The sequence below is a fragment of the Oratosquilla oratoria genome, chromosome 39, assembly GCF_046742065.1.
Source record: "Oratosquilla oratoria isolate Oo_2021 chromosome 39, ASM4674206v1, whole genome shotgun sequence".
NCBI classification, from domain to species: Eukaryota; Metazoa; Arthropoda; class Malacostraca; order Stomatopoda; family Squillidae; genus Oratosquilla; species Oratosquilla oratoria.
The window spans coordinates 16374054-16394348 of NC_134815.1; the positions used below are offsets into that span (position 1 = coordinate 16374054).

Genomic DNA, 20295 nt, shown 5'->3' on the forward strand with positions numbered 1-20295 from the left:
ATTAGCTCCGCCCCAGAAATCTTCCAAAGGACCATGTCTACCATACTGGAAGGTTTAGAAGGAGTTGTTTGCCACATGGATGATATCCTCATCCATGGGCCCACACAGGAGATTCATGACAATCGAGTTCGAGAAGTGTTATGTCGACTACAGGGAGCAGGAATCACCCTAAACGACAAATGTGAGTTTTCAAAAGGACACATGAAATTCCTGGGCCACATCATTTCAGAGAAAGGCATTGAAGCAGATCCAGGAAAAACCAAAGCTGTCCAAGATTTCCCAAGACCCAGGAATGTAACTGAACTGCAAAGGTTCAACGGTATGGTAAATCAGCTTGCCAAGTTCATTCCTGACCTAGCCGATGTAAATGAACCACTTCGCCAGCTTCTAAGGAAGAGTCAACAATGGTTCTGGGACCAACCACAAGAAACTGCATTTCAAACAATCAAACAGAAACTTGTGTCCACAGAGATCCTAGCCCATTACGACCCAAACAAGACATGCATTATTGCTGCAGATGCTTGTCAAGATGGTCTTGGCGCTGTTCTTATACAAATGGATGACACAGGACACCGTCGTCCTATTGCTTATGCTTCAAGATCACTCAGTGACACTGAGAAGAGGTATGCAGTTATTGAAAAAGAAGCTTTAGCAGCTACTTGGGCTTGTGAAAAGTTTAGGGACTACGTTTTAGGAACAGTCTTCAAGCTTGAAACAGATCACCACCCTTTAGTGCCTTTGCTCTCAAGTACTGATTTGTCAAAACTTCCATCTAGAATTCTTCGCTTCCGTCTCCGACTAGCAAGATATTCACCAGAAGTGACACATGTACAAGGCGTTCATCAGAAAACAGCTGATGCTCTATCGCGAGCTCCTACAAGTCTTCCTACAAAAGCTGATCTAGAGCTTATAGAAGAAGTGGAAGAAAGTCAAGAAGGTAATTTTAAAGTTATCCCAGCTACAGAATGACGCCTGGGAGAGATCAAAGCAGCTCAACAAGCAGATGCCATCTGCAAACAAGTACAAGCTTATTGTCTAGATGGGTGGCCTTCAATAATGCCTTCTCAGCCACTCTTGAAACCATACTGGGAGAAGAAACAGCATTTGACAGTCAACCAAGGACTACTAATGTTTAACAACCGCATTGTTGTTCCAACCTCCCTACAGCTGGATATTCTCAATGCTTTACATGAAGGTCATTTAGGAATTACTAAGTGCCAAGGAAGAGCAAGTTACTCAGTTTGGTGGCCTCTCATCACAAAGCAGATAGAATCTATGGTTAACAAGTGCCATATTTGTGCTAAGCTACGACCTGAACCAAAGGAATCTCTCTTACCGATGTCCTTTCCAGACAAACCTTGGAGCCGAATCGGTACAGATCTTTTTGAATTAGAGGGTAAGTCATACATCATTGCAGTTGATTATTCCAGTAGATGGTTTGAGTTCAGAGAACTGAAGAATACCACAACTATTGCAGTCACAACAGCTCTTGCAGATATTTTCTCCATACATGGAATTCCTGAAACTGTTGTATCCGATAATGGACCTCAGTACTCCAGCCAGGAGTTCAAAGAATTTGCTAAGTGTTGGGGGTTTACCCATGTTACCTCATCACCCCTACACCCACAAGCAAATGGGGAGGCAGAACGGGCAGTCCAGACAGCTAAAAACATCCTTAAAAAGAACGCTAACCCTTATTTAGGACTACTTGCCTATCGTTCAGCTCCACTTAGAAATGGTTTGACCCCAAGTGAAATACTGATGAGTAGAAAACTAAGAACAAAATTGCCAGTACTCCCTGATACGTTGAGACCAAAGGGATATAACCAAGATGACCTACTAGAAAAAGAGGAACTCTATAGAGAGAAATACTCTAAGAACTACAACAACCACCATCGTATCCAGACATTGCCAGCTCTTCAAGCAGGCGATAAGGTATACATACGAGACCAAGAAGGTTATGGAGAAGTAACACAGAGACTGACTCAACCGAGATCATACAAAGTCCTGACTGATGCAGGTTCCACAATAAGAAGAAACAGACACTCTCTCATACACACAGGTGAACACAGTAAATTGCCTAACACTGAACCCAAAGAAGGGACTCCCACCCTGCTCGGTTCTTCTGATAATTCCATCCATGTCAGTGATATTCCTAAAGGTGCATCTACTTCTGTTGTTTGTCCTAGCACTAAACCTAGTGTACCTAGCCCATCACAAATTGAAGTTAGAAGGTCCGGCAGAGTGCCTAAACCCAATGTACAACCAGAAATGGTTTACTACTAAGTGTATGTTATGTATCACAAATAATAGTATCTAATTTTGTACTTAATTCTAAAGGTTTACTCTAGTTGATATGTCATCACTATGCTTTCTTTTGCAGCCCTTTGGGGAATTACTAACTGTTACTTACTGATAAGTTTATTTTGAGATTTTGTAAACTTGAAGGGGGATGTTGTATTATTGCTATTGCTTTGTACTATCATTACCATTGCTATTGCGCATGTCGACGTTCACGCCTATGTTGACTGATCTTACATAATAATAAACAGTGTACGAGCTTCCCACGCGTATCATTCACCCGACAATGTACAGACTGCTGCAGAAGATTAAAGAGGATGAAGAGATGTATGAAAAAATTGAAATCCTGATCCATCCAGGACTAGAGTATGCATCAGTAGTATGGTCCCCACACAGAATGAAGGATATAAGCAAGATAGAGAGAATACAAATGGCAGCAACCAAAGTGATCCCCATTCTGGCAGATAAACTTTATGAGGAAAGACTAAGAGTACTGGGTCTGGCAACTTTGAAAGATCAAAGAGAAAGAGGCGATATCATTACATTATTACTGTAGTGCCAGAAAATTTTCCTATGCTTTCTTTTATTGTATTGTATGGTGTAATTTGATAGGTAAACAAGTACTTTTGGATGACAACTTCTGCATCTTGTTTCAACACTCTCAAAGCTGATTTAAGTATTTGCACCACCCTTTCAGTTTGTCCATTTGTAGGAGGTTTGTATACTGCAGAATTATGGTGTTGGATTAAAAATTTCTGGCAAATTCAGAAAACTCTTTTGCAGTAAACCAAGGCCCAATATCTGTAACTAGTATTTCTGGTAGTCCATGTCTACTGAAGACCTCTTGAAGGACTTTTGTAGTTACAACTGCAGTAGTACTTTTCATTTGGGAGACTTCAGAATATTTACTGTATGCATCAACTAGTACAAGGCAGAAATGGACTGATCACCTCCCATTTATTTGCTGGAAAACTAAATAATTACAAGAAAGAAAAGAGGAAGATTTGGGAGAACCAGTTATCACCCAACAAGCACATGAACAAAATTGTGCATGTGACAAGTAGACTGCAGCAATATATAAAAGTGATTTTCCACTCCTTGGACAGAGAGATGTTAAAATGATTTAATGAAAACTCTCTGCCCCAGATTAGAATATGCAACAGTGGTGTGGTCTCCATATATTGAGAGAATACAGATGGTAGCAATGAAATTTATCTTCTGCTGAGAGAGAAAGAGTGAGAGATAGAGAGAGAGAGAAAGAGAAAGAGAGAGAGAGAGAGAGAGAGAGAGAGTGCAAGAAGTAGGTGACATGATTTAGGGGTTCTGATCACTGAAAGGGATGGATAAGACTGACTGAACATCTCTTTATTTTGGATTAGGGAGTAGCACAAGGTCATCAGATAAAACTGATAAGAACTACACAAAGGATATCAAAGAATAAAGTTTTCCATATATATGCACCAATTACTGGAACAACTTCAAAGAAGCTAAGTCTGATCAGTTTTGATAGAGATGAGACCCCATGAGTAAAGGTCTTTCCCTGTCCATTACAATTAGGTTAACACAACTTACAAAGCAGAAATTTGTATGCATAAAATGAGGACTTTGTAGAAACAGGTTTATTACATATGTGTGAATTCTCATATCAGGAAGATATATATATGTAACTAGGGACTGGTTCATATAAAAATGCTCAGGAACAACTTTCACATTTGTACAATGAAAATCAAGGGTATTTAAAAGCCTTGAATATAACTACACAGGTACACTGGCAACTTAATCTCTTCCTAAATTTTTCCAAATTAAGTCAATTTATATCATGCATATACATACATATTTTCAGAATTATGAAAGGTGATGGAAGTTCTCGATAGAGATGACCTATTGAAATGGGACAAGAGAGAAACAAGAGGACACAATAAAAAGCATAGCTAAAGAAGGACAGTTACAGAAGAGACCTGAAAAAGAACAGTTTCCCGCACAGAGTGATCGATGTCTGGAACAAACTAAACAGTGAAACAGTGAATGCCAGAACTATACACGAGTTCAAGAATAAATTGGATGTGGAGAGATATGGAAACGGGTCACAACAAGCATAGCTCCCGTCCCGTAAAATACAACTAGGTAAATATACCAAAGGCTTTTTTCCCCCTTATAAGGGAGATAGCCAAAAGACATAGAAACAATTCCCACCCATTCCATCCCCTACATACTCCACTCCCCTCTACCCTCTTCCCTCCCTCTTATCTTGGGACCTGGATGACAGGTCATCCCTGCATCTTGTCCACTGATCTGGGTCAGAAGCAGTGTTGCAAGAGAGTAAGGCCGCTTCATTAAATCAGCGACCCCCCCTCTCTGTCCCCTCATGCAGAAAAGGAGAAGACGGGGAGAAATCCCTTCGGGCTGCATCATATCATGCAGAAACAGAATAATAGTAATACTCACTAGTAAGAGGCACATCTGCACTAAGTTTGATGATGGCAATGTCATTGGCCCGTGTTTTTGCATCGTAGTTGGGATGGATCACAATAGATTCTGGTGTAAAATGTCTTTCTTTACTGGCACATACAGTTTGTCCATTTTGAAAAAGCATGCAGTCAGGTGTTGATGTCAAGTTGTGTTCGCCAATAACAATCTCGGATCTGTTTAAGTAGATGCAAAATATGTTGAACAAAAATATATCTAGTTATGGACATTTGCTTGAAAAAAATTATGATAATGTGGACACTAAAAGTATATGGTACAATTTTATAAAGACTTATTACAAAGTGATTTTTTACATTACCACAATGTTATTTTACATTACAAAAGGGAGATTTTGAAGGTTTCCTGGCTAACAAAGTAAGTAATTTCATGAGGAAAAGTGACCAGAATGAAACCGAGAGAATGGATAGCCTCCATGGTTACAAGGACTTAACAATAGAGGCAAGTGAATCTGCAGCAGAGATGAAATTATTGAGGAATTTACTATCCTCCCACAAACCTAGCTTAGAAAGTGATGAACTGTTGACCAAATGGACACACAGTATACATATGACTTTTTACTGTCTTTAATCTTCGAGGGTCTTAACTGTCTCACAGAACCTCACAATTCAGTCAAACTTGTATAAAATTGACCCTGAAAACTGCATTTCTTTAAATCATTCTCATAGTGATACATACATCATGTAGTTGGCCTTGGCCTAACAGCATACATGTACATAGCCATGAACATCATGAAACTATGGCATCAGGGTAGGGTCCATGTACTTGTACTTGAATTAAGTAAAGATTTTCATGTACTTGTACTTGGAGTTGAAAAATTCATTGGTACTTTTAGGCTTACTTGTAATTGTATTTAGACCCAAAGTAATACCAAGTACATTAAAGTTCAAATAAGTACACTGTATTTAATCAAAAGTTATATACTGTATTAAGATTCCAGTGAACTTAGTGTTGATACTATTAGGTAAATGCACTTATCTGTTATTTCTAGTTATAAAACTACTGGGTATATTATTGATATAGAACAAGGAACAAGGTTAATGCCCTGATACTTACCTATATATTCTGCATCAAATTTAGTTTTATTACTGATATAAGAAATATATGGATAGTCTTTTGTATTTGCAGCATAAGGAATATTACTTCTTCAAGTTATTCAAAAAGTATATGTTCTTATTTTGCAATTCTGTGATAAACACAGTGATGTGCTAAAATAAAGGTAAAATTTTCATTGGTTTTTACATATCATACCAAACTTTTTAACAGTGTACTCATCAATGCGTATCAAGGAAAACTACTAACTTTTGTGCTTTAGGAATCTGTGACAGTTCTTTTTTTTTTATCACATTGAATACTTGTACTTAATTACAATGGCAATTACAATTACAATTAAAATAACAAACATTAGAAAAAAGTTCACAGCACAGTTCTGCACATCCTATGTACTGTAAATGCACAAAAGCAAAGGTGGCTTTGTTTTTAGATTCGTGGCATTACATCATCAAAATGGCGACCACTATTCCCAACTTTTGGAGTAGACGACTCATTTAGGTGAAATAAAATGCCAATAAAAATGTATGAAAACTCCAGGATGATGGAAAAACAAATCTAATCTATTCATTTGTATATAATCTAAAAGTATTAGGAAAATTTGGGTTTGAAAATTGTGATTTGTTTATCCTTTAAACTACATACAGCATTCTTCCCCTTTTTCTTGCCCTTCTCTCTAGACATCCTAATGCTGCTCAACCCTCCCCCTTACAAACTTCCCTTACAAGTCTCTGAACGAGGTTACAGTGGTTCTCAACCTGTTTGCTCATGGATCCTTTAATTGCATAAAGTTCTTTCCTAACTTCCTGGTGATCATTTTAACTTTGAGCAAAATAATTTGGTATCCACTGCTCACTATCAATTCTTGGACTGTAGCCTCCTTTGGAAACCTTAATGGTCCCTTAAGGGTCCTAGGACCCTCTGGCTGGGAAGCACATTGCTTGAAGATCCATGACACCTACCCCCCACCCCCAACCCTCACCCCAGTTAAGAATCACTATATTGTAGACTTACAAAGTGCGGGGATGTCTTGTTGACTTTTCTAGGCAGTGGGCAGCAGTTAAGACATGACGTCCTGAGATGAGTGCACCCCCACACTGTAATTGTGATCTAATTACACCTGCTCTGGCCACTGATAAAATAACCAGAAAAATTAAGTTAGATGAATCCCAGAAACAAACATCTAGAGATTATACATCAAACATGGTAAAACAAGATAAAATGAAGTCCAATCATCAACATGAAATATTTAAAAATGAAATTATATGAAAAACTGACAAATAAAACAGAACCCTCATTGCATCCTACTATGCCTCTGTTTAGATAATTTTGAAACCTGGGTTAATTTCTGTCTTCCCACCTTTGCTAGAGAGGGAGGGTGGGATAGGGAGTGAGAGAGATAGAGACAGAGAGAAAGAGAGACAGAGAAAGAGAGAGAGAGAGAGAGAGAGAGAGAGAGAGAGAGAGAGAGAGAGAGAGAGGGGGGGGGGGAGGGGGGTTGCTGCTCTTCTTGTCCTCCTTACCTGAAAACTGAAGTGTGACAGCCCAAGAGTAAAATCCAAACTGCGGCACATCACCCTCAATAGCACGGGAAGGAGGAACAGCTCCACATTTTGATTTAGATAGTTCTGTGGTAGTTGTTGTTGTGGTCGTCCTCAGTGTTGTAGTGGTTGGCCTTGCAGTAGAAGTGGGCTGCATGGGTGAGGGGAAGGGGATAGGAGGAGCAGGTCTTGGGAACGAGTCAGGCTGGGCAATACCACCACCTGATTGACCGTTTCCTCCTGGAAAAGGAGCTCTGGTTGGCAGAGGGGGCCTTGGAAATATTGTCACGAGATTTACATTATCACCTTGTTCATTTGAAGGATGAGGAGGGAAGGTGGTAACAGGGGGTGTTTGATCATCACCAATGGCACAACACACCTGGGGAATATGGAAAAATAAAACCATCTAAAAATATAGAAAATTAAAACAGAAACATGCCAAAGAATATAAAAAGCAATAATGTAGATCAATCAGCCAATTAATCCATTGCCTGAAGCCTCTCAGTGCAGCATAACCCTAAACAACCAAGTCTAAGGAACAAAAAGACCATAAAATGGAGTCCCTCAGAGTGTAATACTTTTACTTTCAGTGTACAGGGGTCCCTCAAATAACGCGGATTCGAATAACACGGATTCAATCATACGCGGATTTTATTTCAAAACCATCTCAAATGTAGAGAACCGTTTTAAAATTCGCGCCGAGTCGGGCACGCATACGCACACACACGGCAACATCGCAAACAAATGTACCGCCCTAACCTGTTGAAGTGTAATGTTTCTTTCATTTGGAACACAACTAATAAGTCTGGTAATGACTGCGCTTGTCGTGTCTTAATTTCTCTTATGAGGTTCTTGTTACTGGCGGTAGTGGTTTGGGAGATCAAAAACAAACATATACACGCTTACACATGTGTAGACACGCACACGTAGACACATGTTAGACAACCAGCGTATGTTGTGAATGTGTGTGCGTGTACACACAAATACGAACACAGACGCACGTACATGCTTGTATATGTGAACACAGACACATACACGCACGCACGCACACACACACACACGCCACACACACATACATACGCCACATACACACACATATACATACGCCACATACACACACATATACATACGCCACATACACACACACACGTGCGTATATGCCACACACACACACATATGTATATACGCCACATACACATGTGCATATATGCCACATACACACACATGTATATACGCACAAAAACATACATACGCCACAAACGCCACATACATACACCACAAACGCCACATACATGCACCACATACACGTGCACACACACACACACACACTTTCAACGAACGGACGGCTTGAAGAACGTTCTGAAGAAAAGTGCAGATTGTGGATCCCAACGCAAAGAGAAGTGCCTTTTTGTATTTACAGGGTGGGGGGAAATTGCTCGTGGGGTAGTGGGAAAGTAAGGAAAGAGGAGAAGGGGAGGGATTACTGGGGAAATGGAAGGTAATGAGGAAGTAGAGGACCTGGTCCTAACAGACCACCGAAAAGTAAACAAGCGACCACAAGACGAGCTGGAGGACGACGGAATGTCTAATAAGAATGTAAAGATTAGAAGTATAGATAGGAACAATACAGTAGAAAGTGATGAGAATATTTTCAAGGGATTTAAAGAGAGTGGGGGGGACACAAACCCCCCCCGACTGACAAGACTAGAGAAGAAGGTTGATAAGGTGATCGAGGACTTGGAGAGTAGGTTAGGTCATATGAACACCATTTTACAAAGAGTTGAAAGATTGGAAGAACTAGAAAAGGCGAATAAAAACTTAACTGATGAAATAGAAGACCTAAAAAGACAGTTAAGAGATGTAAAGGTGGAGAATGAGGAATTGAAGAAGAATAGTAAAGAAAACAGAGAAACGATAGCTAAAGAAAGTAAAAATTGGAAGAAAACCCAAGAAGGAAATAAGGTTTCATTCACTGACATAGTCAAACAGCAATTGAAAGAACATACTGAAGACTCAGTTATTAAAGTGATGAGACAAAAGGAGAATATAGTAAGAGATTTAGCAGACAAGAAGAAATGTATAATTATATTAGGAATGGAAGAGAAACACAACAGATAGAACCACAAGAATCAAAGAGGAAAATGAAAAAGTAAGCCAATTACTAGAATCAGTTCAGGAAGATGAACCAGAAATTATGAAACAAATCGAAGAGAAATTTAGACTCGGAAAGTATAGCACAGACAAGACCAGACCAATTAAGATTAAATTCAAGTCACAAACAACGGCAGAGAATATCTTATCCAAAACAGGGAAACTAGCAACAAGTGAACAATACAAAAAGATATGGATAAAAAGAGAAATGAATAAAGAGGAAAGAGAGGAAGAAAAGCAGAAAAGACTGGAAGCTAAGGCAAAAAACGAGAACAGAACGGAGTCAGAGAAAGAGAGATTCTATTGGAGAGTAGTGAACATGAAACTAAGGAAGTTCGACATACAAAAGAAAAACATAAGGGAAACAGAGAACACAATGGAAGTGGCAGAAAACTAAGAGTGTCTTACACAAATATAGATGGATTAATAACAGGATTGAATGAGCTGAATGATTATTTGAAAGAAAAAGAACCGGACATAATGGGAATTGTAGAAACAAAATTAAAAGGCCCACTACCACCCAACAGTGTAGGACATAATGCATACAATTATTGGATTAGAAACAGAGAGAAAAAGCAAGGAGGTGGAGTTATGTTCCTGACTAAGAAGGATATAAATGTGAAAGGTGTCATATATGGAAAGAATACAGTAGAGATGATTATGATAGAAGTGGAAGACAGAGATAAGAAGAGCAGAAAATTTGTGATAAATTATGTGCCTCCGAAAACAGCCTCATGGGAGGAGAGTGAACATAAAAGTATGTTAGAGGACACAAAGATAACATTAAATAAAATAATGGAAGATGGAGGAAGAATAGTTATGATGGGCGACTTTAATTGCAAAGAAATCTGCTGGGAAGAAATGACAGTAAAGGGTGGAGATGACTCATGGGGAAACGCTCTACTTGAGATGATTATTGACCACACAATGACACAATGGATACAGGAGAACACTAGGTATAGAAATGAAGAAGAACCATCGAGACTAGACTTATTAATTACATCTGAACCTAGAATAGTGGACAAGATTGAATATAAAACACCAATAGGTAAAAGTGACCACATATTGATTGAACTGGAACTTAATGAAGAAAAATATATCAAAAGAAATGACCAATATAGAAAAGGAAGAATGATGTATGAAAAAACAAACTTTGATAAAATAAGAGAATTCTTTCAACAAGAAAACTGGGAAGAAATATACAAAGAAGAAACATCAGTGGAAAAGAAATGGAATATTTTGACAAAAATTTACAAAAAAGGAGTGGAAAAGTATGTCCCAAGACAAAAACAAGAAAAAGAATATGTAAAATGCTGGTACAACAAAAGTTGTAGGGAGTTAAAAGACAAAAGAGACAAAGCCTGGACCAGATGGAAAAAAGACAGAAAACCTGAAAAATGGAAAATATATACCAGTTATAGAAATGAATATGTACAAACGTGCAGAGAGGAAAAGAGAAAATATGAAAAAGACGTCATAGAAAAATGTAAAAATCAACCAAAACTATTCTACAGATTTGTAAACAATAAACTGAAAAACAAACAGGACTTGGAGAAATTAAGACAAGGGGGAGTTGAATACACTGAGGAAATGGAAATGGCGGAAATTATGAACAAACATTTTAAATCAGTGTTTACAAGGGAGAACATACAACCTGAAGAGATTGAATGGAAAGAGAAAGTCCCCCCTATAGAAAAAATAGAAGTATCAAAGAATGAAATATTGATACAATTGAGTAATCTTGATGTCAGAAAATCACATGGACCAGATGAAATAGCAAACTGGATTCTGAAAGAATGCAGGAATGAACTGGCAGACAAAATACATAGCATAATAAGCAGTTCCTTGAAAGAAGGAAAAGTTCCAGAAGATTGGAAAAAAGCAAATATAGTACCTATATATAAAGGAGGAAATAAAGAAGAACCTACCAACTATAGACCAGTCTCTCTAACAAGTACAATAGCAAAAATTTGTGAAAGAATTATCAAAAATAGATGGGTAAAATACTTGGAAAAAAACAACGTACTAAATCCAAGGCAATTTGGATTCAGACAAGGACGATCATGCGTCACCAATTTAATATGTTTCTATTCAAGGCTAATAGATATAGTACAAGAAAGAGATGGATGGGCTGATTGTGCATTTCTAGACCTAAAAAAAGCTTTTGACAAAGTACCACATAAGAAGTTGCTTAAGAAACTAGAATCTGAAGGAGGAATACAAGGTAAATTACTAAATTGGATGGAAGACTTTTTGCAAGAAAGAAAAATGAGAGTAGTGATAAGAAACCAGCACTCAAAATGGAATGAAGTAATAAGCGGTGTCCCGCAGGGAACAGTCCTGGCCCCAATAATGTTTGCTATATATATTAATGATATGGATGAAGGAATTGAAAGCTATATGAGCTTCTTTGCAGACGATGCAAAACTACTGAAAAGAGTGAAAACTGAAGCAGATTGTGAATCACTACAGAGAGATCTAAATAAAGTACAGGAATGGAGTAAGAAGTGGGAGATGGAGTTCAATACAAAAAAGTGTAGTATAATGGAATTTGGAAAAAGCAAAAACAGAATAACAGGATCATATAATTTGGGAGAAGAGGGAATAAAAAAAGTAGAAAATGAGAAGGACCTGGGAGTCATTGTTATGAATAATATGTCACCTGAAAAACATATAAATAAGATTTTTGGAGAAACTTATAATTTAATAAGAACAATCAAAGTGGCATTTACATACCTGGATGAAGAAATGGTGAGGAAAATCCTAATCACCCTGATAAGACCAAGATTAGAATATGCAGCAACAATATGGTCACCAAGTACAAAAAAATGTATAAAAAAACTTGAAAGAATACAAAGAGCAATTACAAAACTGGCACCAACACTCTCAAAACTATCATATGAAGAGACTACAAAAACTTGAACTACAGACACTAGAGCAAAGAAGAGAGAGAGGAGATTTGATAGCTATTTACAGAATCATGAAAGGCATAGAAATTACTGATAGAGAGAATCTGATAAAATGGGATGACAGAAATACAAGAGGACACGGAAAGAAAATAAAAAAAGACAGCTATAGAAGAGATTTGAAAAAGAACAGCTTTCCTCACAGAGTAATAGACAGTTGGAACAAGTTAGATGAGAAAGTGGTGTGTGCAAAAACAATACATGAATTTAAAAATAGTTTAGATAAAATGAGAAATGAAGACGGGACCCCACGAGCATAGCTCCCCTTCCCGTAAAATACAACTAGGTAAATACACACTTCAACGAATGGATGGCTTAGAAGACGTTCTGAAGAGAATTGAAGTTTGTGGATCCCAACGCAAAGAGAAGTTATCACCCAATGATATTTACAGGGTGGGGGGGAAATTGCTCGTGGAGTAGTAGGAAAGTAGGGAAAGAGGAAAGGGGGAGGGATTACTGAGGGAAATGGAAGGAAATGAGGAAGGAGTAGACTTGGCCCAGGCAGACAGGCGAAAGGTAAACAAAAGGCCTCCCGATGACGATGAAATGTCTAATAAAAATGTAAAGATTAGAAGTATAGACAAGAGCAATACAGTAGAAAGTGATGAGAATATTTTCCAGGGATTTAAAGAGGGTGGGGGGGACACAAACCCCCCCCCGACTGACAAGACTAGAAGAGAAGGTCGATAAGATGATCGAGGACTTGGAGCGTAGGTTCGGTCATGTTGACAGTATTATACGAAGAGTTGAAAAATTGGAAGAACTAGAGAGGGCGAACAAAAACTTAACTAAGGAAATTGAAGAATTAAAAAAACAGTTAAAAGAAGTAAAAGATGAGAATAAAGTCTTAAAGGAGAATAATAAGGAGAACAAGGAGGGTTGGAAAAAAATTCATGAAAATAGTAAGGTTGCATTCACTGACATAATCAGACAGCAAATGAATGAACAAACTGAAAACTCAGTTATTAAAGTGATGAGACAGAAGGAGAATATAGTAAGAGACTTACCAGACAGAAAGAAATGTATAATTATATTAGGAATGGAAGAGAAACATAACCCAGATAGAACCACAAGAATCAAAGAGGAAAATGAAAAAGTAAGCAGTTTACTACAATTAGTTCAGGAAGATGAACCAGAAATAATAAAACAAATCGAAGAGAAATTCAGGCTAGGGAAATATAGTACAGACAAGACCAGACCAATCAAGATTAATTTCAGGTCACAAACTACGGCTGAGAATATCTTATCCAAAACAGGGAAACTAGCAAAAAGTGAACAATATAAAAAGGTATGGATAAAAAGGGAAATGAATAAAGAGGAAAGCGAGGAAGAAAAGCAGAAAAGACTTGAAGCAAAGGAAAAAAACGAGATAAGAACGGAGTCAGAAAAAGAGAGATTCTATTGGAGAGTAGTTAATATGAAACTAAAGAAAGTCGACATACAAGAGAAAAACAAAAGGGAAACAGAGAACACAATGGAAGTGGCAGAAAACTAAGAGTGTCTTACACAAATTTAGATGGATTAATAACAGGATTGAATGAACTGAATGATTATTTGAAAGAAAAAGAACCAGACATAATGGGAATTGTAGAAACAAAATTAAAAGGTCCACTACCACCCAACAGTGTAGGACATGATGCATATAATTATTGGATTAGAAACAGAGTGAAAAAGGAAGGGGGTGGAGTTATGTTCCTGACTAAGAAGGATATAAACGTGAAGGGTGTCACATATGGAAAGAATACAGTAGAGATGGTAATGATGGAAGTAGAAGACAGAGATAAGAAGAACAGAAAGTTTGTGATAAATTATGTGCCCCCAAAAACAGCCTCATGGGAGGAGAGTGAACATAAAAGTATGTTAGAGGACACAAAGATAACATTAAACAAGATAATGGAAGAGGGAGGAAAAATAGTTATGATGGGCGACTTTAATTGCAAAGAAATCTGCTGGGAAGAAATGACAGTAAAGGGTGGAGACGGCTCATGGGGAAACGCTCTACTCGAGATGGTTACTGACCATACAATGACACAATGGATACAGAACACTAGGTATAGAAATGAAGAAGAGCTATCGAAACTAGACCTAGTAATTACATCCGAACCTAGAATAGTGGACAAAATTGAATATAAAACACCAATAAGTAAAAGTGACCACATATTGATTGAACTGGAACTTAATAAAGAAAAATATATGAAAAGAAATGAACAATACAGAAAAGGAAGAATGATGTATGAAAAAACAAACTTTGATAAAATAAAAGAATTCTTTCAAAAGGAAAACTGGGAAGAAATATACAAAGAAGAAACAACAGTAGAAGAGAAATGGAATATTTTGACAAAAATTTACAAAAAAGGAGTGGAAAAGTATGTCCCAAGACAAAAACAAGAAAAAGAATATGTAAAATGCTGGTACAACAAAAGTTGTAGGGAGTTAAAAGACAAAAGAGACAAAGCCTGGACCAGATGGAAAAAAGACAGAAGACCTGAAAAATAGAAAATATATACCTGCTATAGAAATGAATATGTACAAGCGTGCAGAGAGGAAAAGAGAAAATATGAAAAAGATATCATAGAAAAGTGTAAAGATCAACCGAAACTATTCTACAGATTTGTAGGAGAAATTAAGACAGGAGGGAGTTGAATACACTGAGGAAATGGAAATGGCGGAAATTATGAACAAACATTTTAAATCAGTGTTTACAAGGGAGAACATACAACCTGAAGAGAACGAATGGAAAGAGAAAGTCCCCCCTATGGAAGAAATAGAAGTAACAAAGAATGAAATATTAACACACTTGAGTAACCTTGATGTCAGAAAATCGCATGGACCAGATGAAATAGCAAACTGGATACTAAAAGAATGCAGGAATGAACTGGCAGACAAAATACATAGCATACTAAATAGTTCCTTGAAAGAAGGAAAAGTTCCAGAAGATTGGAAAAAAGCAAATATAGTACCTATATACAAAGGAGGAAATAAAGAAGAACCTACCAACTATAGACCAGTCTCTCTAACAAGTACAATAGCAAAAATTTGTGAAAGAATTATCAAAAGTAGATGGGTAAAATATTTAGAAAAAAACAAAGTGTTAAATCCAAGGCAATTTGGATTCAGACAAGGACGATCATGCGTCACCAATTTAATGTGTTTCTATTCAAGGCTAATAGATATAATACAGGAAAGAGATGGATGGGCGGACTGTGCATTTTTAGATCTAAAGAAAGCTTTTGACAAAGTACCACATAAGAAGTTGCTTAAGAAATTAGAAACTGAAGGAGGAATACAGGGCAAACTACTAAATTGGATGGAGGACTTTTTGCAAGAAAAAAAAAAATGAGAGTAGTGATAAGATACCAACACTCAAAATGGGATGAAGTAATAAGCGGTGTTCCGCAGGGAACAGTTCTGGCCCCAATAATGTTTGCTATATATATTAATGATATGGATGAAGGAATAGAAAGCTATATGAGCTTCTTTGCAGATGATGCAAAACTAATGAAAAGAGTGAAAACTGAAGAAGATTGTGAATCACTACAGAGAGATCTAAATAAGGTACAAGAATGGAGTAGGAAATGGGAGATGGAGTTCAATACAAAAAAGTGTAGTATAATGGAATTTGGAAAAAGCAAAAACAGAATAACAGGAGCATATAAATTGGGAGAAGAAGGAATAAAAAAAGTAGAAAATGAGAAGGACCTGGGAGTCATTGTTATGAATAATATGTCACCTGAGAAACATATAAATAAGATTTTTGGAGAGACTTATAATCTAATAAGAACAATCAAAGTTGCATTTACAAACCTGGATGAAGAAATGGTGAAGAAAATCCTAATCACCCTGATAAGACCAAGATTGAAATATGCAGCAACGATATGGTCACCAAGTACAAAAAAAATGTATAAAAAAAACTTGAAAGAATACAAAGAGCAATTACAAAATTGGCACCAACACTCTCAAAACTATCATATGAAGAGAGACTAGAAAAACTTGAACTACAGACACTAGAGCAAAGAAGAGAGAGAGGAGATTTGATAGCTATTTACAGAATCATGAAAGGCATAGAAATTAGTGACAGAGAGAATCTGATAAAATGGGATGACAGAAATACTAGAGGACACGGAAAGAAAATAAAAAAAAGACAGCTATAGAAGAGATTTGAAAAAGAACAGCTTTCCTCACAGAGTAATAGACAGTTGGAACAAGTTAGATGAGAAAGTGGTGTGTGCAAAAACAATACATGAATTTAAAAATAGTTTAGATAAAATGAGATATGAAGACGGGACCCCACGAGCATAGCTCCCCTTCCCGTAAAATACAACTAGGTAAATACAACTAGGTAAATACATACATACGGTTCTCGGTATTTAATATGGAAAGTCAGCATACGCGGATTTGGTCATACGCGGTAATTTGAGGAACCTAACCCCCGCGTTATTTGAGGGACTCCTGTACAATCTTTCATAAGTGATCTCCCAAAAACAAGAACTGAATACAAATTTTCTCACATATGCAGATGACCTGACAATAATAACCCTGCACAATCAAGTACCATGAGAAATAGGCATCTAGGAATGGATGCAAAGAGGAGATTATATGAAGGGTTGATTGTGCTGATGACAATGCATGGGACAGAGACATGGAATTTGAGAGAGGTAGAGAGGAAAAGATTAAATGTGGTTGAGATTAAATGTCCAAGTAGTATGGTAAGGGTTACAAGATTGGATAGGGTGAGAAATGAGGTGAGGAGGAGAATGGTGGTGGAAAAGGAGATGGTAGATAGGGCTGACAAAAGAGTTTTGGGACGGTTTGGATACATGGAAAGAATGAGTGAAGATTAGTACAAGAGGTGTGGATGGTAGAAGTGGATGGAGTGAACTTGAGGGGACAATCAAGGATGAGATGGATGGACGAGGTGAAAGAGGCTTTGAGCAAGAGGGGAAAGAGAGGAAGAAGACAGGTGATAGGGATGAGTGGAGAATGGCTATGTATAGATGATAATGTGATGCAAGGATAGGAAGGGGTCAGGGGATGGATTAGGGAGTTGTTGTGTGTGAATATTTTGACAGCCCAAAAGGATTTCTCCCTGCCTTCTCTATTTTCTACATGAGGGGATGGAGAAGGAGGGTTGCTGATTAAGTGGCCTTGCTGTGGATGGACTTTGTCTTGCTATATTGCTTCTGACCCTGGGCAGTGGGTGGGATAGAGGGATGACCCTTCATCCATGAGGACTAAGATGAGAGGAAGGAATGGGTGGTGGATAGGAGTGGAATGGGTGAGAGTGGGCATAAACCTTTTGACTTGGCTACCTCCCTTATAAGGTGGAAAAAGACCTTGCTGTATAGATACAAAATCAATACAAAATAGCAAAAAACACCAAACCCCCCTTGAATAAACTAGAACAACCTATATAAAGAAACAATACCCTGTAGTAAAACTAAATTATCAAAACTTGGAGAAAAAAAAACTTCTGGGCCTCACATATAATACTCATACGACTTTCAGTAAAAATCAAGAAAACAAACCTACTTAAATCCATTGCAAGCAGTGACCTTGGACAACAGAAACTCTAATGATCATCTTCAAACACTTCCTAAGAACCACTCTTGTCTTAGGCCCTACAGCATGGTTCCTCACAATCAGTAAGATGAACAAAAACAATTACAAACACAACAGAATGGAGAACTGAGAGTAATAAATGTATGTCTAAAAACTACCTCAATGGAGCACCTGCACATAGGAAATTAAATCCTACAGAACACATATAAATGACAGGAACACAGTTCTACACCAAAAACCTTAATACCACACACCCATCACTACAGTGACATAACAGTGGAAGTAGTAAATTTGAGTGAAGGCAAGGCTGAAGCAATCAACATGAAAATTAGAATTAAGGGGCAGATTGGAAGAAACTTTATGGTGGCATATGTCCTCCCAAAGACAAGAGCTTGGAATGAAGCTGAATATCAAGATTTGTTATTGGACACAATTCTTCTCCTAAAGAAAACTATTGAACAAAGTAGCAATTTAGTCTTTATTAGAGATTTTAATTGCAGTGAGGTCAACTGGGAATAATGGGAAGTAAGTGGCAAAGCAGATTCCTGAGGAAACACCTTAAGTATAGCAATGGAGAACACAATGACCCAATGGGTAAAGGAAGATCCAGGTAAAAGTAGATGACATTCCCACAAGATTAGATCAGCTAGTAACCAAAGAGCCTTATGTCATCAGCTTTTTGAACTACTTTTGCTCCATAGGAAAAATGACCATGTAACAATTTAATTTCAGCTAGAGGAAGAGGAAATAGAACCAAGGAATGAATCACACAGGCATAGGAGACTCAACTTTGGGAAAGCAGATTACGTAGGGTTGAAAAAAAAAAAATAATAAAAAAATAATAATAATACCATGGGAATAAGAAGGAAATGTGAAATCATCCTTGACATTTGCAACCTGAGAGTGAACAAACATGAGCCAAAGATTAGTGGAAGGAAAAAGCAAAAACAAGACTGTTTAACATAAGGTGCAAGACTGCAAAAAAGGTCAGGGGCATGGCTTGGGGAAAATGGAGGAAGAGAAAAAGCAATAAATCAAAAGAAGCTTACAAACAAGCTAGAAATGACTATACAAGAATCTGCAAGGAAGAAAGTAATTTTGAAAGAGGTGTAGTAGATCAATTCAAAGATAAACCAAAACTGTTTTACAGGTTAATAAATGGTGAATCGAGACACATGGGAGTAATCATTGAGTTAACAGTGGGTGGTGAGGTCTTTAGGGAGGCCTCAGCTCAGGCAGAAATAATGTTTGAAAGTTTCCAATTGGTCTTCACAAAAGAGCAATTTCTTGGAGGAATGCAAGGAGAGCAAAAATTTAGGTTTAGAAGATATAAATGTAGAAGTAGGATAAGTGCTCAATCTTTTGGGATCATTGGATGTGACAAAACCTATAGGACCTGATGAGATCTCAAACTGGATACTAGTGTATGGAACAACTAATGGACAAGATTCACAGTTATCTTATGTTCATTGAAAGAAGGTATAGTACCTCTTGAATGGGAAAAGGCAAATGTGGTACCAGTTCATAAAGGTGGAAGTAAGGAGACACCACAAAATTATAAGCCGGTATCCCTGACCAGCACAAAAGTGAAATTATTTGAAAGGATTGTGAAAAAATGATGGACCAAATATCTTGAGGAGATAAACATTCTGACAGACAGTCACTTTGGCTTCAGATCTGGAGAAAGATTGATGTACTACAAGAGAGAGAAGCGTGGGTGGATTGTACCTCGACCTTGAAAAGGCTTTTGATAAAGTACCTCACAGTCGACTTAACTGGAGATTGGAACATGTTGGAGGACTGAGAGGCAAACTACTCAAATGGATGAAAGATTTTTTGAAGGTAATATGCATGAGGACAGTAGTAAAGGATAAGATGTCAAAATGGAGAGCAGTAATGAGCTGAGTTCCATAAGGTTCAGTGCCAATAATATTTCTTGTCTATGTCAATAACATGATATATGGAACAAGCTATGTCAACATGTTTGCAGATGACACAAATATCATGAAAAGAGTGAAGAACAAGGAGGATGGTAGACAACTGCAGAAAGATCTAGACATTATTTTTGCCCGAAACCAATAAAAGGAAATGAATCTCAATACCAAAAAATGCAAAGTACAGAAATGGGCAATAATGGTGAAAGACCATCTTTAAAATATTCCTTGTAAAGAGAATCCATTACAAGAGCAAAAGAAGAGAAAGATTGGGGAGTGTTAATAAAAGACAACCTATCACCTGACAGA

The 20295-nt window shown here is 37.4% G+C and overlaps 1 protein-coding gene across 1 annotated transcript in view; it reads right to left on the reverse strand.

Moving 5' to 3' along the window:
• Positions 1-20295, reverse strand: part of LOC143020308 (venom serine protease-like) — a 109865-nt gene that overhangs the window by 11578 nt on the left and 77992 nt on the right. Inside the window, exons 4-6 of the mRNA XM_076176600.1 lie at positions 7359-7755; positions 6850-6967; positions 4747-4943 (exon numbers count right to left, since the gene is read on the reverse strand). Coding sequence (XP_076032715.1) covers positions 4747-4943; positions 6850-6967; positions 7359-7755 — 712 coding nt within the window. The remainder of the gene's footprint in view (positions 1-4746; positions 4944-6849; positions 6968-7358; positions 7756-20295) is intronic.